General features: G+C 34.7%; 1 protein-coding gene across 6 annotated transcripts in view; it reads left to right on the forward strand.

The window, feature by feature from the left end:
• NR2C1 (nuclear receptor subfamily 2 group C member 1) overlaps positions 1-25997 on the forward strand; it is a 56155-nt gene that overhangs the window by 16733 nt on the left and 13425 nt on the right. For all 6 annotated transcript variants that reach the window (XM_063074946.1, XM_063074943.1, XM_063074942.1 and 3 more), the window contains exons 2-9: positions 1971-2044; positions 5423-5653; positions 8613-8694; positions 10782-10961; positions 11979-12126; positions 12214-12304; positions 18647-18831; positions 20346-20511. In XM_063074946.1, coding sequence (XP_062931016.1) covers positions 1991-2044; positions 5423-5653; positions 8613-8694; positions 10782-10961; positions 11979-12126; positions 12214-12304; positions 18647-18831; positions 20346-20511 — 1137 coding nt within the window. In that variant the 5' untranslated portion in view covers positions 1971-1990. The remainder of the gene's footprint in view (positions 1-1970; positions 2045-5422; positions 5654-8612; positions 8695-10781; positions 10962-11978; positions 12127-12213; positions 12305-18646; positions 18832-20345; positions 20512-25997) is intronic.

Consider the following 25997-nt stretch of genomic DNA (forward strand, 5'->3'; position numbering starts at 1 on the left):
TGGACATTAAAGATGATTCTGGTAAGGAAGAAAAGAGGAAAGCTGTAGAGAAAGCTTCCATCATTTTAGAGATATAAGTATATCATTATGAGCAGAAGGTTGATAGAAATATGAACATTAAAGGTACTTCTGATGAAGTCTCAGATGGAAGTGAGGAACACATTGGACACTGGAGGAAAGAAGATCCTTCATAAAGTGGCAAAGAACTTGGCTGAATTGTGTTCTAGTGTTTTGTAGAAGGTAGAACTTGGGTATTAGGTGAGGAGCTGTCTAAGCAAAGTATTGAAATCATGTCTTGGTTTCTCCTTATTGCTTAAAGTAAATTGTGAGAGGAAAGAGATAAATTGAAGAAGAAATTGTTTAGGAAAACAGAACTAGAACTTGAAGATTTGGAAAATTCTTAGCCTATCCATATTGCAAAAAATGAGAAAGTGTATTCTGGAGAGAATATTAATGGTGTGACTGGATAATTATCTCTGAAGAGGTTATGGGTTTGTGACTTATGGGTCCAGTCAGCCATCTTGTCAGAAGCCAGGCATAGATATGGGGTTATCCATGAAAGATCTGTGGAAGACTCTCTTGTTTCATGGCTTGGACCTCAGTGAATTGCATGGGAGGCCAACAAAGTTATACCATCAGAAATGCTGCCAAGCTTGGGCTGAGGAGGACAGAGATGGGATGAAATGAAGGAATGCTGTTAGACTTCTGGGATTCTGCAGGACAGGCCAGTCAAGCTACTCAGCCATGAACAGTGTTGTCTTCCAAGAAAAGGAAAGACTGACCCCAAAGGTGGGTTAGAGGCTAGCATAACTGACGCTGTCTCCATGAGCTCAGAAGCACAGGCCCCAGGAGGGCGGGGCCTATCTCTTCTGCTGGCTCCAGAGAGGTTGGGGCCACTTTTCAATCTAGTTAGAGTTGAATAATCATTGTAAATATTGAATATTGCTTTTAGCACAACTAATGGAAGCATTTAAAAGTAAATGGAAGCATTTAAGGTACAGCATTACTTTTTATAGTAATTAAAAGAAAAAAATAATTCACATCATTTGGGAATTAATATTAATTATAATTACAGAATATTAGTGAATATATGAGAATATATAATATAAAGTCACAAAAATATTTTGTATTCTTGACTACATGATATAGAGAAAAAGCAAAAGTTAGTCGGACCATTAATCTTATAGGTTCTCAAATTCTTTGTAGACAGTTTTTCATTAGATTCAAATTATCCCTGTACCAGCCAGCCACACACACACACACAAATAATCAAATTAACCTTAAAATATAAGATTTGAGAGCTGGCAGGTTAGCTCAGTTGGTTAGAGCGTGGTGTTGGTAACACCAAGGTCTGGGGTTCAATCCTTGTACCAGCCAGCAAAAAAAAGAAAGAAATTGGCACTTAGGAAGAACTATCACAGAATTCTAGAGAAGTCTGCTTTCAATGGATGCAATTATTTTTCAGTTTTATAAAATATTGATAAAAGAGTGTGTTACATGGCTACAGTGGTAAGTTTGCCAACAGGGGTGCCCTTTTTTAAATTAATAGCTGGCCAGTTGGGGTAGTTGGTTCGAGTGCAGTGTTGTAACACTAGGGTCAAGGATTTGGATCCCTGTACTGGCCAGCTGCCAAAAAAAAAAAAAAAAAAAGTTCAATAAACTACAACTCCTGTTTTATATCAATCAGAGTTATCTTGTTTAGGCTTCAGTATGTTTGAAAAGTGAAATTGTTGGGTCTTGAATAGTTTTTTTAATAGACATTTTCAGAATATACAAAAGCAGAGAGAATAGTTTTATAAGCCCCTGTATGAAAGCTTCACCAGTTCACAGTGTTCAACAACTTGCAACACATGGCCAATCTTGTCTTTTCCCTCCCAACCCCAACTGGATTAATTTGAAGCAAATTCTAAATACCATATGATTTCATTTGTAAATTTTTCAGTAAGTGAGCATCTTTTTATTTTTGACAGGACATTTTGGCAGTTAGATCATGGCAACCATAGAAGAAATTGCACATCAAATTATTGAACAACAGATGGGAGAGGTATGTCTAGTTTACAGTTCATTTGCTGACTCATCAAACTTGTATTATTTACACTAAATGTGTAAAAAATGCTTCTTGATTTATGATGGGGTTCTGTCCTGATAAACCCATTGTAAGATGAAAATATCCTGAGTAAAAAATGAATTTAATACACCTAACCTACTGAACATCATAGTTCAGCCTAACCTACCTTAAATGTTCTCAGAACATTTACATTAGCTTACAGTTGGGCAAAATCATGCAACACAAAGCTTATTTTATAGTAGAGTGTTGAATATCTCATGTAATTTATTGAATACTGTACTAAAAGTGAAAAATAGGCTCGTTATCACCATTAATATACATACCTGAAAGCACTGTTGTAAAGTTGAAAAATTGTAAATCGAACCATCACAAGTCAGGGACTGTGTCTGTATTGTAGGTTCTGGAAGTACAACGATAAAAGATATCCCCTGGCTTTAAGGTAGTTTTTCAGTCTAGTGAGAGAGAGCTGAATAATCAGACAATCACAAGAGAATATAATTGCACATGCTGTGATAGATAATTGTATAGAGTGCTGTGGGAGCACAGAAGAAGAAAACTAATGAAGAGTTATGGAGTAGGTGGGGACCTGATGGGGAATGTTTTCTGAAAGATGCAAAATCTGAGGCCAGTCTTAATGGACCAGTAGGAATTAGTTCATGTCAATACAAACATCTCCATTTTTTCAGTGGTTATGTCCTATTCCTTAGTAAAGGGTTCCATAATCTAATGGTTCTCAAAGTATCATCTATGGACCTTTTCAGAGAGTCAGCAAGGTCAAAACCATTTTCATAATAATACTAAAATGTTACTTGCCTTTTCACTACTTTCTCACACGAATACAGTGAAATTTTCCATAGGCTACTTGACGTGATTGAAATGTGTTGACATTTTGTAGGTGTACGTAAGTCAGTGAACCAATGTTTTCTAAAAATCGATGCATGATGCTATAAAAGCATGCAAGAGTAAAGGATCCATTCAAATTGCAGGATAGACCAATGGGTTTTAATATAGTTTCTGATTACATATTGCAACTAACATTTAAAAAGCTACCACTTGTCAAGTTTTAGTGTGGCATCAGAGAACAGTTTCCACAGTTTGAAAAGGCTGTTACAATGTAAAATAATGCCATTCTCCCCACTAAATCTTTGTTTGTGGAAAAGTAAACAAATTTTTATTTAAAGTGTTGTTTATATTAATATTTAATGGGTTGTTACTTTTAAATGAATTAATAAATATTATTTTAAAATTTTTTCTTTAAATTTTTAATATGTTAAGTATCAGTAGCTATAACCCACATAAACAAAGGCTTTTTGGGACCCTCAGTCATTTTTTTAGAGTATAAAGGAGTCCTAAGACCTAAGAGTTGTTTCCATAATTTACTGTTCTGTATTGAAGGCCGTTTGTATTGTTTCAGTTTTCAACTATTATAATTATGCTGCAAGAAATATCCTTTTATTCATCTATGCAAAATATTTCAACCCAGTGACAGTTTGTACCATGCATGCACCTAATTCTCTTCTGTAAGAAGTGTGTGAGCCATTAGTCTTTTATTCAGTTCACAGTGAATATTGCTATACAAATAATCCACAGGAAAACTGACAACAGCTTAAACTTTACATGGTAAAATTTGGTGTAGATAAACTTTTTCAAAGTTACATCTTGTAGGTATCACTGAAAATTGCAGAAATTGTTGGGGGCAGGTAAAGACTGGACTTGGTAGAAATAACATATGTAAAATAAAATTGACAACAATTTTTAAAAAACTGTACCCAGAAAAATAAGGCTTAGTAGAAATAATGTTCAACAAAAAAAACTTAAATTGACAGCAGATATGATCATTTAGACAAAAACTGATTAGTGAATCATAACTTTCTCTTAAATTTTATATAGAAAAGAATCTCAAAAATAATTTCAGGAAAATAAAAATGGGAAAATTTTGGAAGTAAACCAACTAAGCCATTTTTTAAATTTAATAAAGGAATTAAATTGGCTTAATGAAGTTGACTGTAGAAAATATTTACTCGATAACAAAAACTCTCAGTGCTGGGATAGTTTTCTTTATCCATGAACTTGCTCTTACCCAAACTATTCCATCTCAGCAGATGACACTTCTGTCGTCTTAATTGCACAGGCCAGGTTTTTTGGGGGTTTTTTTTGGGGGGGGGGGGGTTGGCTGATAAGGGGATCTGAACCCTTGACCTTGGTGTTATCAGCACCATGCACTAACCAGCCAGCCTCAAGCCAGATTTTTGTAATCATCCTTGACTCATCTTTTCTCATATTCCACTCCAATTTGTCAGCACATCCTGTCACCTCTCTCTTCCAAAAAATATCCCAAATCCAATCATTTTTCACCTCAGCATGGCTACTACCCTGTTCACACCCAGAAATCTGCCCATATATAATAACCAGATACTGACAGTATCTTCAGTAGCATCTTTTCTGATCTTCCTTAATTCTACTCTTAAACATTTGTGATCTGTTCTTCACAGCAAGTCAAAATTGATTCTTTTTTAAAAGGTACGATCCTGCCACTTCTCTGCTTTGAACCCTCCAGTGGCTCTCCATTTCACACAGTAGGAAATCTAGACTTTTGTATAGCCTAGGAAGCCCTATACAATCTGGCCCCAGCAGTCACTCAGATCCCATCTTCCACTGTAATTCCTGTCTCCTCCTCTGTTTCACTCACAGGCTCTCTTGCTGTGCCTTGTGCCTCAGGTGTGTCAGTCAAACACTCCCTTCTGCCCCAGAACTGCATTGTATGTTCTGTTTCCTCTACCTGAGATGCTCTTCCACTAGGTAGTCCTAACACTTGTCTGTTTTTTTTTATTTAGGTCTGTGCAAAAGTGTCATCTTCTTAGAGAGAGCTTTCCTCATTGCCCTCATTTTATCAGTGTCTCTCACCTTACCTTGCTTTTTCTTCATAGCACTTAGTACCACCTGACAATGTTATTTTTTGCTTATTTATTATGTCTTTCCCTGCTAAAATAAAAGCTTCATGAGGGCAAAGATTTCATTTTGCTCACTGCTGTATCCCAGGACCCAGAACAGCAAGTAGAATGCACCCAATATATTTTTGTGTAAATGGAAGGTGAGAGGGAAGGAGAATGAAGGAATCAAAATAGTGAGGTCAAAATGTTCCTATTATTGTACCTTTATTTATTTGCAAATTTGTTTATTTCTGTAGGATGGAATTTTGTGGAAGTAGAATTGCTAGTTTAAAAGGTGTGTGTGTTATATTGAATATATATGTAATGGTGTGCTTTTCTAGCTTTGTCTGAAGATATAAGAAAATTGTGTCATTAGAGAAAACTAAAAGTTGAATTGATTATTTATTCGACATGATTGTGTTAGATTGTTACAGAGCAGCAAACTGGGCAGAAAATCCAGATTGTGACAGCACTTGATCATAACACACAAGGCAAGCAGTTCATTCTGACAAATCATGATGGCTCTACTCCAAGCAAAGTCATTCTGGCCAGGCAAGATTCCACTCCAGGAAAAGTTTTTCTTACAACTCCAGATGTGTCAGGTGTCAACCAGTTATTTTTTACAACTCCTGAACTGTCGGCACAACACCTTCAGGTAATTAACTATTGAAGTGTCTTTTCATCTGAGACTTGAAAAAAAAATTAAAAGCATATCATGAGTCCTGCCATTAAGGACTTTGCATATATTCATATTCAGTAGAAAAAGAAATTCTTGAGTAAAATTATGGGCAGTGCAGAATATCTATGGTGACTGTCCTCTCCTATGGGCCACTGTACTTTTCCTTATAATCCTCACACCCATATATATTAGGGGGTTCTTAGTTGCATACAGTAAGATCTACTCTGGCTAGTTTGGCCAGGAAGGGAGTTAATAAAGGATATAGAAAACTCGTGGAATTGTTGGGAAGGCTGAAGAAACAGTTCCAGGCCAGGTTTCCAGGAATAACTATTGGAGCATGCTGCAAAACTGCCTTCTGAGAGACCTCCTACTTCTGCACAGTTGGGATATTGTCAAATCAGAAACAGCTTCTGTAGCTGCAGTTTCCAGAACCTTGCTGCCTATGCCTTGTACAGGAAACTGCCAAATCAAGAAGTCGGTACTGTAGTTTCTGGCTTCAGAATTATGCCTTCCCTGTTATCATCTACATCTTCGTTGATGTAGCAAGCAGTCTACCAGTGGTGTGCTTTACACTGGAGCTCAGTCATATAGATTAACATTACGTCGTTTTAATTTTTACTGGAATACAAAACTGTACATTCTTCAAAGAGCCAGTTAAGACTTTTACACACTGCATGTCTGTGATTATGTACATATTTTTACTGTTAGTTGCTGTGTTTGACTACAAATACAATGATGCACCCTTAAGTTTGCCTTTAGAGAATTTTTAGAGGGGTGTCTACTTAAAATTGAGTTCCATGTTTTGTGATGAAAAATTAATGAAAGAAAATTCCTTTTAGGATTGAAAAACTCCTAATTCATAAAACATGAAATCTTGCCTTTATGTCCTGACAGATGCTATTCTTCCAGTGACCTTATTTGTATTATTTTTAGAAACTAAGGTAGAAAATGAATAGGGCCATAGTTAAGGATTTGTAAGTTTTTTTAATGAACAAAAGTCACAAAAAGTATAACATTATGAGTACTTTAATTTTTTTATTTTTTAATTAATAGACTAGCTTTTTTTTTTTTTAGAACAGTAAGTCCATAGGTTTAGGCTTCCTTTAGTGTTTACCTAATGTCCTTTCTTTATTCCAGGATACCATATTACATTTAGTTGTCATGTGTCCTTAGGTTCTTCTTGGCTATGACAGTTTATCAGGTTTTCCTGTTTTTGATGACCTTGACAGTTTTGAAGAGTACTGATTAGGCATATTATAAGATGCCCCATTACTGGACTTCGATGTTTTTCTTATGATTAGACAGGAGTTATGGATTTTAGGGAGGAAGATTACAGAGGTTAAGTGCCATTTCATCACATCAAAGGTACTTTCTATCAATGTGATTTATGACTGGTGAAGTTGACCTTGATCACCTGGCTGAAGTAGTGTTTGTCAAGTTCCTCCACTCTAAAGTTACTACATTTTTTTTTTTTTTTTTTACAAAATTCCTAAAATGAGGATAATATTGGTACTTTGCTTACTTTATGGGTCATCACAAAGGGCAATGAAAGAGAAACAGGTATAGGTTGGAATTCCCCTGGGCCAAGATTTAATTTCTGGTCTAATAACCTAAGATGGGATGTGGACAAGTTCCTTAACTTCTCAGAATCTCTTCTACCCTTAGGAAAAGTATCCAATAAAAGATTAGCACCATTTGCAGTAGGTATGCTACTAGGAAAAGAATGATACTTGCCATAGGTGCTTTCAAAAGACATGTAATACCAGAAGTTTAGTTTGTTTTTTTTCAAGTACGTATTACAGACTGATTTTTGTGGTGATGTAAGCAGAAATGATGCCATATATTATGTAGTAAGGAACAGTCATTTTTAAGAACCATTTAAAGTTCTTAAAACCAGAATTACTCCTGAAAGCATTCACACTCCTAAGTGAAAAAAAGAGTAAAGGCAGAGGATTATTTTCTTATTTTTAAGCATGGGGGAAGGTGTTTGCTAAGCGCTGTATCACATTTTTTGAATTGAATTAATGATTTGTTAACATTTCAAAAGATTGAAAGAAAGAAAATGAGGAAAAGGTTGAGGTTGAAAGATAAACCTAAAAGAAGAAACTATTATTCCTTTACTAGCATCCCATTAGCTGTGTCTAGTGATGAGCTCTTTATATAATTTAGGAGGCTTAGTAATTTGTCCAAGGCCACCCCACCTAGTCTCACTTCTGGTCACTGATTTGCTACCCTTTATCAGGCTCCAGAGTCCATGCTGTCAGCCTACACCTAATCCAAATCTTAGCTCATTAATGAAAAGTCTGCCTTTGTATAGAAATCATATTTGCATAAGTATAATTTACTGCATCACCAAAATTTGTATCTTTTTAAAATTATTTTTACTTTATTTTGATGCCCAGTACAGGGATCAAACCCCAGACCGTTCTAACCATGAACTATCTGGCCAGCCCCAAATTTACATCTTTAATAATCCCTTTTCTATTTAAAAAGTTCAGAGTTATCTTTTGTGCTGTTATAAGCTTTTATTTGTCATGCTGTTTCATGTGGAAAGGTTCTGAGCTTCTCAAAGATAAATGTCATGATAGGACTGATAGCTGCTGCAATAATTTGATGTGTTCCATGTGAATAATATTTAGTGTTTAATGGGTGAGATGCATTAAAAAATACTCATTTATTTGTATGTTGAACAGTTTGGTTACTTTAATAGAATTGTTATGAAACAGATTAAAAGATATTCTTACTGTCTTGTTGTAACATTGAAATGTTCACCTATATGTAAAGAAAATTACGACTTTTAATTGATAGGAATAATAATAGAGTTCAGAGTTTAAGAATATCTTATGAAAAAGAAAGCAAAAAAGCAAGACAGAGTGTTCTTTCATTTTTTGACAGAATCAGAGTGTTATTGAGTAACAACAATTTTTTTTTTAAGCTCTTAACAGATAATTCTTCCCCAGACGTGGGACCAAATAAGGTTTTTGATCTTTGTGTGGTATGTGGAGACAGAGCATCAGGTAACATTTAAGATAACCTCCTGTGTGTGTTGTGTTGTTAAAATAACTACCATACTACCATGTTTCTTCTACTAAAAGTAAAAAGAAAAGTAAAGGAATTTGTCATTTTTATGGTTCATTTTTGTAGCCTATATGATTTAACTATTTTCCCCCAGAGCTTTTTATTCATCTTTATTTTTCTTTTTTTACATCAGTACAGTTTAATTTGATTTGTAATAATATAAAATGCATATTTTAATGAATAATAAGTTTCAATTTTTGAAAGTAAACCTGTAGAAAAATGTTTGAATGTGAAAACTAGACGTTTTGCCAAAGGAAACATTTAAAAATGAGTTGTAATCCTTAATATATTGGATTAAGTTTTTAACCTACCTCTTGAGCCGTGTTCCAGGAATACAGTATAATTTGAGTTATTGAGGTAGAAAAGGCTCTTGTTAACCTTTATTTAATGCTCTGCATAATTGAGCAGGATATTCTCAAAACATGTTACTAGTACTCCAGGTTAAGTCATTTTAGTTCTAGCCATGGTTACCTCACACCAGAAATATGCACTTACATCCACTCATATATATTCATAAGTGCCAATGGGATATAGTTTAAGGGCCCAGTTTGTTTCCATTAATCTTTTGCAGAGCTTTGTTGCAAAAACCTCCATTAGAGTTTTTCCCAGAGTGTTTTTTTTTTTTTTTTTAGCACATTCATTATTACAAATCATGATTTTTCTTTATGCTCTTTACCCGACCTGTCCCTCCCTCCCCCCCATTTCTAGTAATCTTAGGTTTGTTCTCTCCTCCTGAAAGTTCAACAAATTTTTGTGGTCTTTTCTTTCTCTCTTTCACTCTCTATCATTCTTTCTTTCCTTCTTTCTTAGCACCCAGTTATAAGTGAAAACATGCGGTATTTCTCTTTCCTTGTCTGGCTTATTTCACTTAACATAATTTTCTCCAAGATCATCCATGTTGCTGCAAATAGGAGAATTTTATTGTTTTTTATGGCTGCGTAGTATTCCAGTCATCTGTCGAAGGACACTTAGGTTCGTTCTGTATTTTGGCTATTGTAAATAGAGCTGCGATGAACATGGGAGTGCAGGTATCCCTTCAACATGATGCTACCCATTCCTTTGGATATATACCCAAATACCCAGTAGTGGGATTGCTGGATTGTATGATAGTTCTGTCTGTAGTTGTTTGAGGAATCTGCATACTGTTTTCCATAATGGCTGTACTAGTTTACAGTCCCACCAACAATATGAGAGTACCCCTTCCCTGCATCCTTGCCAGCATTTGTTATTCATGGTCTTTTTAATAATGGCTTGTCTAATTGGGGAAAGATAACCTATGGAATGGGAGAAAATATTTGCTATACATCTGTACAACACTATACATCTGACAAAGGTTTAATATGCAGAATATACAGAGAACTCAACTATACAGTAAAAAAACCAAATAATCCAATTAAAAATGGGCAAAGGGGATGAATAGACATTTTTCAAAGGAAGACATACAAATGGCCAACAGGTACATGAAAAAACACTCCCAGAGTGTGTTTAATTAGTTAATAGATGTGCAAAGAAATGGTTTGTGAAATAATAGGTTGATCAAAATGTTACAGATTTCTTCAGAAATTTCAAAAGTGGAACTTACTATGTAGAGGGATTATTCTGTTTCAAATACTAGATGACATTTTATCCTTTTCTTGAAGTGTAGTTTTCAGATTAAAATATCTACTATACAGTATATAACAAAAATATAATTTGTAAGTGATGTCAAAAGTGAAAGTAGTTTTTATATTAAGCAATGCGTTAGGGGTAATTTTGTCCTCTTTCCCAAATTTTCTATACCATTGTTCAGGTTACCTTATAAAATTAAAAACTTCATAGTATTTTATTTATTTATCAGAGAATATGGTTGTTTCATTCTCTCTCTCTTTTTTTTGGCAACTGGCCAGTGCTAATTCTGTAATAACTCATGTTAGAAACTCAAAAATCTCAATTTCATCTCGTGTATTTTTTAAAGGGAAGAAATGGGCTTATTTCAATTCTGTTCTAAAATATGTGACTTGTATTTTCTTAAATATTTTATCTCTAGGTCGTCATTATGGAGCAGTAACTTGTGAAGGCTGCAAAGGATTTTTTAAAAGAAGCATTCGAAAAAATTTAGTATATTCATGTCGAGGATCAAAAGACTGTATCATTAATAAACACCATCGAAACCGCTGTCAATACTGCAGGTTACAGAGATGTATTGCGTTTGGAATGAAACAAGACTGTATGTATTAGCTTTAAAAGAGAAAACACATTAAGGATTCTGGCAAACTAGAAACATGTTCAAATTAACACATTAAAATATGTCAAATATATATGCTTTTTAACTTACAGTTTTCCTACTAAAAATATAAGAATATATACATATGTATTTTTTATTTATTCAACAAGTATTTATTGAATACCCAAGTAACAAGCATGTATTTGTAGTTTGAAATTAGCAAAACAAAAAAGCATAACTAACTAGATACCACTTTACCTTTTGATTAAACTGTAAAAAGATAATGACAATAGCTAATATCGATTGAGTTCTCACTGTGCCAAACACTGTGCTTAGCATATTTATTAACTTATTCTTATAGCAATTATCTGCAGTAGGTACTATTTGTTATCCATTTTACACTTGAGTAAACAGAGAAGTTGAGAAACTTGCCCAAAGTCACCCAACTAATAAATGGCAGAACTTGGCTTTCCTTTGCAGTTTATTGTTTTTCAGGAAATGTATATTTAACAACTACATTAAATTGTCTCCTAAGTATTATAAAGTAAAATTTCTAGAACTGTTACAATATTACCTATATTTTATAAATGAAGACCAAGCAGTTAAGCTACTTCTCAATCTCCCTGACTTTAACTTAAAAACAAAATTCTTAGACCTTCTTGTGTTTCTCTATTAGTATTATTTTCAATTGATTAAATTTTATTTCATTTTTTAAAACTCTCATATAGACAGGTAAGGGACTCCTAACTTCAGTTCTTCCTTCCTGAAAGTGAACTTTTAAAAAATAAGAGTTCCTTTACATTTCTACCACGGGAGTGGAGGAGCAAGGAGAGAAAAGAGAATAACTAAACTGAATCAACTTTGTTGAATTTACACATAATTTCTAAAGATTGATGGTTATCTTTGAAGTTCAGTATGGTAGCTGTGTCTCCCATTAGCAGAATTGCTGACCCAGAGCTTACATGTATAATTGCCTATAAATTCTGTATTGTGATATAATAGTTTAACACATTTTTGTAGCTGTTCAGTGTGAGAGAAAACCCATAGAAGTATCACGAGAAAAATCTTCCAACTGTGCCGCTTCAACAGAAAAAATCTACATCCGAAAAGACCTCCGAAGCCCATTAGCTGCAACTCCAACCTTTGTAACAGATAGTGAAACTGCAAGGTATAGTAAAACAGACATTAAGTAGCTTGTCATTTGTTTTTCTTCCCAATGACACTAAGGCTAAAAATTTGTACTTAATTGTTACAGGTCAACAGGACTATTAGATTCAGGAATGTTTGTGAATATTCATCAGTCTGGAATAAAAACTGAGTCACCTGTGCTGATGACACTAGATAAGGTGTGTTTAGTGCAATTTAAAGCTTAAATATTTTTTAAGCTTTCAAAATTTTTTCATTATCTTTATCTCTTCTGTAATTTTAGTTAGTTGATATGGTCTTAAATATTTCCCATTACAAGTTGCTTTTCTTTTTGACATAAGTTATCAACTATTTGGTAGAAATGTTTATTATTCCACTAGGACAGTTATAGCTTCAACAATTTTTTTTCTTGGCGGTGGTGTGGCTGGCCAGTATGGGGATCCAAACCCTTGACCTTGGTGTTACAAGGCTGTGCTATAACCAGCTGAGCTTATAGCTTCGACATTAAGGCAACAAACATTTCAACTTCTTCCAGGTTTCTTTTTTTTTCCTCTTGAAACAAAAATCCTGAGAAAAAGAAATTTATAATAAGTGCAAAATTCCTCATATTCCTTTTAGGTTTCCCTACAGATTTGTTAGTGCCAAAATACTTAAAATATTTCAGGTAAGGAGAAATTCTTAGCACACTTCAGTCAGAACATTCACTTGACTCAAAAGTACGAATAGGATTACAAGAGCTCTCACGCTATATACCCAAATCACCTGGGTTTTCTTAGCTCTTTATTAGGCAAGGGGTCTAGAGGAAAAAAGGTTTGTTTATTCAGATTGAGCATGTAGAGTTTCTGTACTTTTCAGAAACCCCTTAGAACAAGAAGCAATAATTTCTCCTAAAAACTCATATCTTAAAACATATGTTAGGGAGCCTGTGTATTTGTCCTATGTATTGCCAGACTTGTTAGATACAGTCATGTGTCACTTAACTACAGGGATACATTCTGAGGAATGCTTCATCAGTCGAGTTTGTCATTGTGTGAAGGTCATAGAGTATACTTAAGCAAACCTAGGTGGTATAGCCACTACACACCTAGTTCATATGAGAGTACTTCAAAAAGTTCATGGAAAAATGGAATTAAATGATAATATGAATCTTCCATGAATATTTTGAAGACCTCTTGTATTTGTGTTTTGTCATTGATCAAAAAATGTCATAACACTTTGCGTGACTGTTGCTTGATGTTGTAAGGGTGGAAAAGGTATACTACGTTTTCTCACCTATCATAAGGATCACAGCCAACACTCCTATAACAAAAGATGGGTTAATAAGAGAAAATCACAGCAAATTTATTCAATCAAAATTTTACATGACATGGGAGCCTTCAGAAATTAAGACCTAAAGACCTAGGGAAAACTTTTTATGTTTAGCTTTGAAGAAGAATGGACAGCTCTGCAGAACTGTGATTGGACAAAAAGGGTATGATTAATGGTACACTGAGGGGGAAACCCAGTAAGGCCTGTTTGTTCATATTCTTCTTGACCTCTCTGTGTAGCATTCCTTCTTCCTAGGTATAGGGCAGGACACCTCTGGAATGAGAGTATTATGACCTACTCTCAGACATGGTAGGTCAGAGAATTTCTTTATGGCTAGCTCCTACACAGAAAAGTGGGGGAAGATTAGAGTAATATTTCTATGTTTTATGGCTTGCTTTAGGGGAGAGAGGTCCTAGTTTCCTGCCTTCAGGAAGAGAAATTCTGGTTTCTATGACTCACTTCAAGGGAGAAAGAGGAGCAAGAGGCAGGAGGGCAGGAGAAGGTCAGAGAGAACTTACGTTTGAGGCTGCTTCTGAAGCATTCCAGTCTACTTCAGTTCAGAGTACTCAACATGTCAAAGTGCCATACTTTGGGGTACTGCTTTCTGAATCCCAGAAAGGCACTCTAAATACTTGGGGTCTGAAATCAAATTATATCTGCCACTTACTAGCTGCGTAGCTTTGGGAAAGTTATTTGACCTCTTAGTGCCTCATTTTCCTCATCTATAAAATAAGAATAATAGGAGTGTCTACCTTACAAGTTGGGCTTTAGCATGTGTATTAGTCCATTTGTGTTGCTTATAACGAAATACCCGAAACTGGGTGATTTATAAAGAAAAACGACATTTATTGCTTACAGATTCTGAGGCTGGGAAGTCCAAAGTCCATCTGGTGGTGGCAACAGCGACCCAGGGGTTTCACATTGCAAGATGATGGAAGCAGAGAGAACACAGAGACAGACTCTCCTCTTCTTTTAAAGCCCTCAGAACCACGCCCTTGACCACCATTTTTAATCACTACATCATGGTCCTACAATCTAATTACCTCTTCAAGGCTCCACCTTTCAGTTGCCATAATAGAATTTTCCACCCTCTTAACAATCACAGTGGGAGCTAAGTTTCTAATACATAAAACTTAGGGAACACATTTTAAGCTTCAGGGAGGAGTTTTGGGGGGACATAATTCAATCCACTACATTCCACCCTTGGCCCCCCAAAACTCATGTCCTTTTCATATGCAAATGCGTTCGTTTCATCCCCAAAGTCTTAACTTGTTTCAACTCAAAGGTCCAAAGTTCATAGTTCCATCTGTGAAATCAATACAGGTTATCTACTTCCAAGATACAGTGGTGAGACAAACATGGTACATATTCCCATTCCAAAAGGGAGAAATAGACCAAAAGAAAAGAGAAACATGTCCCAAACAAGTCCAAAACCCAGCAGGGCAGGCATTAAATCTCAAAGCTAGTGAATCCTGTAACTTGACTTCATGTTCAATATCCTCTGAATATTGGTGTGGGGGTTGGGTCCCTAAGTCCTCCGGCAGCTCCACTCCTATGGCTTTCCTGGTCTCAGGTGATGCTTTAGCTCTCACAGGCTGGCATTGCACACTGGTAGCTCCACAGGTCTGGGGTCTCCATGGCAGTCCTGCTCTCATGGCTCCTCTAGACATGGTGCTGATGGGGTTTTTCTGCTGCAGCTCTGACCCCACATTTCTGCTGGGCATTCCCCTAGTGAAGGTTGTCTGCAGTGACTCCACCCCTGTGATAGATCTCTTCCTGGGCTGCCAGGCTTTTCCATACATCATTTGAAATCTGGGTGGAGTCTCCCAAGCCTTACCAGCTCTGGCATTCTGTGAGCCTATAGACCTAACACCATGTGGACACCATCAAAACTTCTGGCTTGTATTTTCCAAAGCTGCTGGTCCAGCCACACCTGGGACCAATTTAGCCATGGCTGGAGCAGCCTAAGCAACTGGGGTGCTGGTGCTGTAAGCAGCTTCCTGAGCAGTAAGTCTGTGGAGGGTGCCTCAGGCCTGTTCCCCAAGACCATTCCTTCTCCCTAGGCCTTGGGGCCTGAAATGGAAGGGTTGGCTCCAGAGGCTTCTACAATGCCTTCAGGGCCTTTTTCTCCTTCTTTTGATAATCCCTTTCCTTTGTACTAATTTCTTAGTTATTGGTTAATGGGCTACACCATCGCATGCTCTCTGTTTCTCTGCCACATGGCCAGGCTGCAAATTTTCCAAATCTTTATGTTCTGCTTCCCTTTTAAATTCTGGCTTTATGTCATGTCTTTGCCACCATAACTCAGCATAGGCTGTTGCAAGTAGCCATGCAGCTTCCTGAGTGCTTTGCTGCTTAGGAATTTCTTCCACCAGGAACTCTGGTTCACAATGCTTAAGTCTCACCTTCCACAAAGTCCAAGGGCATGGACACAGTGCAGCCAAGTTCCTTGCTATGGTGTAGCAACAGTTGTCTTTTGTCCAATTCCCAATAAGTTCCTCATTTCTGTCTGAGATCTCCTTAGAATGGTCTTTACAGTCCGTATTTCTGTCTGCATTCTGCTTGCCACCTTGTAACCAGTCTCTCAGACATTCCAAACTTTCCCTCGTCTTTTTGTCTTCTTCTGAGTCCTCCCAACTCCTCCAACCTTTGCCTAACACCCAGTTCCAAAGCTGATTCCACATTTTCAAGTATTTGTTATAAGGAACTTCTATAAGTGTTACCCCACTCCTGGTACCAGTTTTCTGTATTAGTCTATTTGTGTTGCTTATAACAAAATACCTGAAACTGGGTGATTTATAAAGAAAAACAACATTTATTGCTACAGTTTCTGAGGCTGGGAAGTCCAAAGTCTTTCTGGTGGTGGCAGCAGCAACCAGGGGTCTCACATTGCAAGATAGAATGGAAGCAGAGAGAACAGAGAGAGAGAGAGACAGACTCTCCTCTTCTTTTAAAGCCCTCAGAACCACGCCCTTGACCACCATTTTTAATCATTCACTACATCATGGTCCTACAATCCAATCACCTCTTCAAGGCTCCACCTTTCAGTTACCATAATAGAATTTTCCACCCTCTTAACAGTCATAGTGGTGGCTAAGTTTCTAATACATAAAACTTAGGGAACATAGTTCAAGCTTCAGGAAGTTTTGGGGGGACATAATTCAATCTACTACAGCATTTAGTAAGTGAGGCAATTTGGCCTCATATATTTTGGAATTACAAGACTTCACTTAGCCTTGTCTACATGATTCAAGGTTAGAATGGTAATTGCAATTTTACTGACATATTAACTTCTTTAGGAAAAGAAGGGAAATAAGTTTTGCTGGGAAACCACTATTTTCCCAGACACTGTTCTTTGTTTTTTGTATGTCTTTGTATTAAGTTATTATAACAGCCTTGTGTGTTAAAGTTTCTCTGACAAATGTCCCTAAAACCATCAAGTCACAGGATGATATTTTTCTATGTTGCCTGAGAATCTTCAGTGGCAAAAAACTTAAAAATCTAGTCAGAGATCTTGCTTAATGGAAGATAATATATGAGTTTCTAAATTTTAGTTGAAAATTAAAACACTTAAAAATTGTAATTATTTTTACAAGCATTTAAGAATGCTGTTTGAAGCAGGGGTAAAGAACATGTGCTTTTCAGTCAGACAGGTCTGACTTCCTGTCCTGCCTCCACTATTTATTTTTCTTTCTTTTTTTTTTGGGTGGCTGGCCAGTATGGGAATTTGAACCTTTGACCTTGGTGTTATCAGCACCAAGCTCTCCCAAGTGAGCTAACCAGACAGTTCCCTGCCTCGACTATTTCATGCCTGTGTGCAATGGGTCATTCTTCTGGTTGGTGATAAAAGGAATGATGATCCCTATTTCACAAGGTTGTTATAAGGATTAAATAAAATATAAGTATGTAAGTAGTAATTATGTAAGAACTTTGCAACTAGTGGGGTGTTCAGTAAATGATTCTGGTACTAGTGATTAATTTGGGGAAGACACAAAAACTGTTTTACTCTTCTTATTATTCATCAAAATCAATTTCACATAAGCTAAATAATTGATATAAAAAATGGAACCATATATATTATTTTAGGATTAAGAACACTAAGAAAACTATAAAGGAAAGTATAAATTGAAAAAAATACCATTGAGTGATCACGTCAGTAGGCTATAGAAGGCAACATGAAGGGCCTCTCATGAGGTTAGGATAGGATAATTTAAGCATTAAAAGAATATAAAAATGAATTGAAATACATCAAATAAATAAAAATCCATGAATTTAAAATGATACTCAGAAAAACTCATCTGTCACCATTGGGGCTTGCTAGCATATCAACTCATTGCTCTGAAAATTGATTACTAAATGGAAGAAAAATTAAGTACTTTTCTGCCTTTCCTGTACAAATTATATTTCTGAGCAATCAAAGTTAAGGGAAAAATTCTTTTTATAAAAGAATTATAGCTAATGGATAGAAAATATATACATTATTGACAAGCATAGAAAATGAAGACAAACAGGAAAGTATGCAATGTGTAACAAAATGCTAACAACTATATAAAGAGGTTTTTCAACTCCAGTAAGAAAAAAAGTGAAGATGGGGTCTGGCCAGTTAGCTCGGTTAGAGTGTGGTGCTTATAACACCAACGTCCAGGGTTCGATCTCTGTACCAGCCAGCGGCCCAAAAACATGAAAAAAAGTGAAGAAAAAAATGTGCAACTGATTGATTTCTTTTCATTTTTGTGTTTAACACAGTGCCTAGTAAAAGTTGACATCCTAGGAAGTCTGTTCAGTAATGCATTTGCCATTTTTGTACTCTTTTCACTTGTATTAATTCTTTACATTCTAGACAAGTTTTTAGTTTATATAATATGTTTTAGAAATTATCATAATATCAGAATTTTAATGCTAAAGTCAACTTGAAAGATCGTCTAATTTAGTCTCTTTCTATAGAGGAAGCAACTGTTAACACGGATAATTAGTAAGTGCAGTTTTTTATTTAAAGTAACTTATGTAAACATTTCTTAAGAAATGTACCTGATGTTTTCAAACTTGTGTTTTCCTCAAGAAGTTTCTACAAGCTCGGAACACTTTGACTTAACTTTCTAGGTTTCATTTATCCTCTTAGAGTACTTTTCTTTTGGCTATTCATAATCTAGAATTAGATATTTCAGATTTTAAAATATACTGATACCAATTTGCAGAATTTTAATATCCCCTTCCCTTTTCTTTTTTTAATAAAGGCTGAATCATGTCAGGGAGATTTAAGTACATTGGCCAGTGTGGTTACATCATTAGCAAATCTTGGAAAAACTAAAGATCTTTCTCAAAACAGTAATGAAATGTCTGTGATTGAAAGCTTAAGCAATGGTGATACCTCTCTGTGTGAATTTCACCAAGAAATGCAGACCAATGGTGATGTTTCAAGGTAAAGTCTATTTTGATCTTGAGTTCTTTGTTTAAGTGTCTTGGTACGAGGATACTTCAAGAAGTTCATGGAAAATTAGGATTAAAAGATAAAACAAATCTTTCCGTGAACTTTTTGAAGTACCCTTGAATTTCTTAAAATGCTTTTATGTTAAATACTATTTACAGAAGTTTCAGAAAACAAGTATTTAAGGCATAGTAAGTTTTAACTGAAAAACTACATTTGGTATAAAATGTCCAACAGGTTACATTCTGAAGAACAAGAAGTGTGGTCTTAAAATTTAGGATTTTTTTTTCTCTCTAAAGATGGTAATTTGGGTCTAACATTTCAAATATTTTAGTTGCCACATTTTATCTTCTGTGTATATAGACTGAAACATTTGTCTTACTAGGCAGTCATGTTGATCACCATCCCCCACCAAATTTCTAGTAATGAAAATATATGTAAAAGACTTAGTTGAATCAACTACAGTTTTAAGTTATACTTGCGGAAAGCAGTATTAGAATTCTGTTCTTCAAAAAAAAAAAAAAAAAAAAAAAAAAAGAATTCTGTTCTTCATTCTGTCAATAACATTTGAGCATCCCTAATCTGAAAATTAGAAATCCAAAATGCTCTAAAATCTGAAACTTTTTGAGCATGTACACGGCACTCAAAGAAAATGCTCATTGGAACATTTCATGTTTTGGATTTTCGGGTTTAGGGATGATCAGCTGGTATGTATTCTGCAAATATTCCGAAATCTGAAAAAATCTGAAATACTTCTTATCCCAAGTGTTTCGGATAAGGGATACTCAATCTGTATTAATATTTAGGATATAGAAACCAAATCATTGAAAATATTGAATAAACTGCATTTATGAGTCATGATAAGTACTTTGTTAAAATGAGATTTTAAGGAACTCTAGAAAAATATGGGGAGCTATTTTGAATAATTATTTGCTAACCGTTAATTATTTATCACTCTTAATCTCAAATTCTTACAGTTTAGATTTAGCTATGTAACTACAAATTTATTTTAAATAAAATTAAGACTTAACTTTGTGTTGTATACAGTGCAGTAAGGTCAACAGAAATTCTTACTTTAGTTCCTTCTGAATAACTTCTGTATGTAAAATAAATGGGCTAATATCTTGTAGTACAAATGTATAATTTTTAAAAGCATATTTTCATACCTGAGTTTAAGAATTTTTCTCCCCCTTAATTATACAAGATTTTAAAAAGAGACTTTAAATTCCCTGATAATACATTAATATGGTAATGTAGTATTTCATATTATACATATGAAGTTTAATTTGTTGCTTTTGGAGAGAGTCATAGATGTCACTGAAATAGAGTGCTCAGTGATTCATCAAAGTTCTGTTTTCAAAACAGTATTTTAGGATTAAGTCTTTTTTTTTTTTTTTTTTTTTTTGCCCTCCCTTAGGATTAAGTCTTAATTCTAATTTTTTTAAATAGAATTTCCATTTTATTGTAGAGATTAGCTAGGCTCACAGCTTCTAATGTCTCCTTAATAGGGCATTCGACACTCTTGCAAAAGCACTGAATCCTGGAGAGAACACAGCCTGTCAGAGCTCCGTAGAGGGCATGGAAGGAGGCGTACACCTAATTGCTGGAGATTCGAGCATAAATTACATCGAAAAAGAGGGGCCACTTCTCAGTGATTCACATGTAGCTTTCAGGGTATCTCAATACATTTTTAAAAATTTTTATGTTGTGTTGTTATTTGATTTTTATTTACCTTTCAAAAATCAAATATCCCTTTTAAAATCAGATATTTGTGACAGAATTTCACAACAGCAGCTAGAGCACGTCTGGCTGTATAAGATAATGGCTCAATAATGCATCTAAAAGTCAGTTATAATAGAAAGTAATGAGTTTAGATGTATAAAAGTTAGCTTTTAGAACTATTTAAACATTTTTTTTAACTTTAAGTATTGATATTGGTGATGTGTTGAAGCACTGCTTTTGTTCAATGCCTAACTACTACTTCTTTAGTGTAAATATCTAAGACTCAGACATTTTGGTTTTACCATAGTAACTACAAAGGACTCCATTTGTTATGTATCTCCCTAATTAACTAGCTTTCAGCATTATTGTAAGAATGTAAGAATAAATTATTTAATACATTTTAACTTTCGGTTTTTAACTTTTTATACTTTTAACCATTTTGGAGAAGGTATATTTGTAATTTATTTTGTTTCCCTAAATACATTCATTTATGATGGAAACAATATGTGTAAAATACTAGAAACAGTACATGTAGAAAACTAGAAAATCACTTTCTGGTATTTGACTTGTCATTCAAATAATGTTTAGACCAGTACTGTAGATATATACTCATTGTCGAGGCCCTTCATTAAGACCCTACTGTTTTGACCCCTCAATTTTAACCACTCTGTGTCTTTCTTCTGCCAGCTATGAATACTGTTAGCAAGATATGTGCAAAATGATTGAACATACATAGATTTCCATTAGCAGTGCATAGCAGTTCCAGAATACCTGTGGGTGATTGCTTATAATTTTACTATAGATTATAAATGTTTGTGGGTTTCTGAAAAATATATAGATATGTGTATCACTGATAGAAACAATGAACACAGAATGTAACATTGGCAAAACTGTATATGGTAATATTTGTATTTTTAAAATTTGACTTGGTAGAAATAGCTACAGAGAAAACTCAGAGTTACTTAAATAATTATAATTTGATATAGTCAATATATCAGTGAAACCAGTTTTCATGTAAAATTTTACTAAAGATAACTTACATGAAAAAAATAGAAATGTTTTATCTGCACTGTACAGGAAAACTTTTTATGAATGCTATAAGAAAAAGTAATGGGAATAATGTCATTCTTAAAAATCTTAGTAGGAATGATGGACAAGGGTGGAGCAAGGCAAAACTGATTTCCCATTGTTCTTTCTTATTCTAAATAAAAGACATTCTTTTGTTTTCTTAGTTTTATTTTCTGCCTTTGGATTTCAGTGAGAGGAAGGATAAAATGGGAAAGATGTAGGAAGAAGACCATTGCAAGGAAAAAGTACAGAGTACTTCTTTACAGAGTAGAAGTAGTTCACCCTTGTTATTGTTGATGTTGGTCCTTAAAATTTTTGATTCCTTGAAGTATTTGGACAAATGAATTAGACAGAATTTTTTTTTCTTTCTGGAATTGACTTTTTTCCATTCCATCTTTGACTTCTTATATTCTGGATATCCTCAGAGTCAGCGCTATAAAGTTTCTTACTCTCCCAAAAAGGAAGGCTCCATCTTTCTCTGATTCTTGTTTATAGACTTGTGAAACCAAGAATTTTGCTTTGCAGTGATTTCCCTGCTTAGTTCCTAGAGCCTGGTAATTTCATGGTTGGTTCTCTCATCAAAGTTTTCGGGTCATGAGTTTTAAGATCTCATATCTGTAATCAAATAACTCATGCTTCTCATAATTACTGAGCTTAAATAGCATTTTTGTTCCTTTATTGCATTTTTATGCAATAAAATCCATCAGATTTTCACATACTTTCTTTCATATGAGCCTCACCACTTCTATCAAGGAAGTTAGAATATTTATTTTCATTTTGTAGATGAAGAAAGAGATTTATAGATTTTCAGTGTCTTATTCATAGTAATTTCGGTAATAAGGAAATAGAAATAGTCTAATATTGAAACTTGAAGTCATATTCTGAAGAATCTAGAACAGTACTGGTATTTAACATTTTTATTAAGCTTCAGAATTTTGGTACAATTTCTGTACCTTATCTTACCTGATTCTTATACTTTCCTAATTAGAATAATTAAGGTAGATATAGTATTCCCACTTTAGAAATAAGTAGTTGAGACAAAAATCAAGTGATTTCCAAAATTGTTTTTCTCTCACATTTATTATCTCACTATTAGAATCACAGTCCTTCTAGACACTCATGTTTGCAACTTGGGAGTTGTCATCATTCTTCCTATGCCTCACTCCCCTCTGTTTTAAAACTGAATCTTAATCGTTCTAGTCCTTGAATTTCTTCCCATCATCTTCATTCCATCATCGTATTTCAGGGCTTTTGAAATTTCTTATGTGAACTGTTGTAGTAATATCTTTGCTTCTGGTCTATCTTCCCCATCTCGTACTGTTCACTGGTACCAGCATGATATTTGTTTAAACTCAATGCAATTATATCACTCTGCTACTTCAAAGTCTTTAATAGCTTCCCATTGCCCATTTGGGATTAGGTCTAGTCTCCATAAGATGACTTTTAGGGCCCTCCACATTCTGATCCAACTGCCTGTCATTTCTCACACTTGCCAGTTCCTTTCTCAGCCTTTTCTGTAGCTCATTCAGTTCACATTTTATTCCCCAACAGAGACAACTTAGCTGCTCACAGTGAACTCTCAGTAATTGGTTACTGAGTGAATGTGTAATCCAAGGGTCATACAAGTAATTAATGAAAAGTTGGAAATAGAATTAAGATCTCCCAGCTCAAGTCAAATGATATTTTAAAAGCTATACTGTGCACGCTATTATCAGAATTCTATACAGAAACTGTGCTAGAAAGGTAATTGCAAAGGCAAGTAAGAAGTTCTAAAATAAGTTTGTCAAGTTTAGTTCTGCCAACACTTTAAAAAATGAGCTTAATATATTAAATTTTTTAAATTTGAAAAATATCTATAATTCATTTTATAAACCTAAAGATCCACAGGCATTTTAAGGAAGCTTTAATATCTATAACGATGTTAAAAAGATGTAGAAACTCACCTTCTGTATATAGAGGAAGAAATCTTTGTCTTTTCAGTCTAAAAGACTTTTCGAATGGATTGGTTTTTTAGCCAGCATTAGCTTTCTGATTCATAAGACTAGAGGTGTACTAAGTATGTAAAACAGAGAAATTACAAAACATTTCCTCTCTTTATAAAGTAATACATGGTAGCATTTTAAATAGTGAGTTCCTTCATTATATATTGCAAATTACTTTGATTTTATGATTAATGTAGGTTTTCAGAGTTACCATCGTTGTAAATCAAAGCCCTTTTTATCCTGTTTTTACCTATTGTAAGTATGTTATTTGGTTAAAGGTAATTTTAAACTTTTTTTTTTTTTTTTTTGGCAGCTGGCCAGTATGGGGATCCAAACCCATGACCTTGGTTTTATAAGGCTGCACTCTAAACAACTGAGCCAACTGGCCAATCCCAATTTTAAACTATTTAGCAAAGGGTATCCTTTATTGTTGTTTTGCATCTTACTTGTCCCTTCCCCCTAAAACTAGTAAATTTTGGTAATTCCCCTAATTTTTCAGGCTTTTTTTCCTACTTGCCTTGACAATTCTGAGAAGGTATGATGGTTCCCAATTTTTTTTAATATACTCATGTGTAGAAATAGTTGCATCCTGATATTTACATTTAAGATATTTAATATTTTCTTGCCTACAATTCTCTTAAGAATTGTCTTAAATAATTGTATTTTAATTACTGCTCCAGTAAACATTTCTCAAACATTTAAAAAATTTTCTCATGCATGGGATTTCAATTGGTAACTGCCTGTTGTTTTATTACTTGGCACCATTTATAAACAGGTAAACCATTTGTGGCTAATATTGAACACGGGCAGACATTTTTTATCTTAACATTTCTAAAGAACTTTTATATCTTTTTTTTTTTTTTTTTTTGGTCTTTTTGTGACCGGCCGCACCCGTGCTCAGCCAGTGAGCGCACCGGCCATCCTTATACAGGATCTGAACCAGCAGTGGGAGCACTGCCGCTCTCCCAGCGCCGCACTCTCCCGAGTGCGCCACGGGGTCGGCCCTATATCATTTTGATTAAAACCTTTTGATCTGTTTGGCATCATAGACACTTTTGAGAATCTACTGAAAGCTATATATTCATTCTCTAGAAAAGTGCATATGGGCACATCCACCCCCACCCCAGAAGTGGCCATGGTTAATTGTGTAGTGTTTCCCTCTGTCCTTTTAATGTTATATATATATGCATACATACATACTCTTTAACATAAATTTGATCATCTATATACTGTTTTGCAACTTTTTCCATTTAGATTTCTGTGAGGTTTTTTTGTGCCATTACACCTCAATTTATCTTATTAATTTTAATGCCTATAACGTATTCTATAGCATGGATACTTCTTTTCCCTAGTGATGGAAATTTAGGTTGTTGCCAGAATTTAATTTCACCATTAAAAGTAGAGCTACAGTGGACATCCTTATAAGTGTGCTTTTTTTGTGCATGCGTGCAAGTATTTTTCTGGAATAGAGGTTTAGAAGTGGTATTAAGCTGGACTTATTTTAAAAATATTGTTAGGTAACAGCCAAATTGCCCTCTAGTTTACCCACCCTCAGTAGTGTGTTAATACTTGTTTCCCTATATCCTCACTATAATTGATACTGTTATCATTTCAATAATTTCAGACTAGAGAAAAATGTTTCTTATGGGTGAAATTGCATTTCATGTATAGTAGTAAAAGTTCTCTTTTAACAGGATTTTTAAAAATGCTTTCAGAAGTGTTTTCATTTGGGATATTTACTTTCAACAGTGGTCAAACATTTAAAATAACTACCTAAGATCAGCAATAGAAACTGACAGCTTTTGAGTCATATGTTCACAGATATATTTTGTTTTACCTGTAGACTATTTTTTTAAATACTTTTTTATTCAGTACCAGTTTTTTTAAATAGGGAGATTTATCACAGAACATGCTCTTTGAAAAAGTGGAAGAGCTGGTAGTGCTTATCCCAAATTCCTATGTTTTCTTGTGCTGAATTCGAGTCACAGCCATGCCCTTTGTCTGGGAGTACGCTCTCCCCAGTTGGCACCAGCAGGTCTGCTTCACTCATTACTCTCCAGGCCCTGTAAGCATTTGAATTTGTTAACCCGGCAGCCTAAATGAAAGGAAGGAACATTTACCATACAGGATTGTTTCTTAAACTGAATTTGTTGTATATCATGATTAATGGAGAGAGGGAAAGAGAGAAGGAAAAAACACATTGTCAGACCAAGTAGGAAGTAACTTAAAAATACAACCAGATAATTTCATGGTTGATAGTTATTAAGTGAGATTCTGCTTGTCTGAATATTGCTTTGTAGAAACTGTGGTCTACTCATTTATTCTAAGCCCTCTTGTTAGCTATAAAATCCAGTGGCTTGGATTATTTCGAGATTAGCCTTTTTTGTG

This window comes from Cynocephalus volans, chromosome 12, assembly GCF_027409185.1.
Source record: "Cynocephalus volans isolate mCynVol1 chromosome 12, mCynVol1.pri, whole genome shotgun sequence".
NCBI lineage: Eukaryota > Metazoa > Chordata > Mammalia > Dermoptera > Cynocephalidae > Cynocephalus > Cynocephalus volans.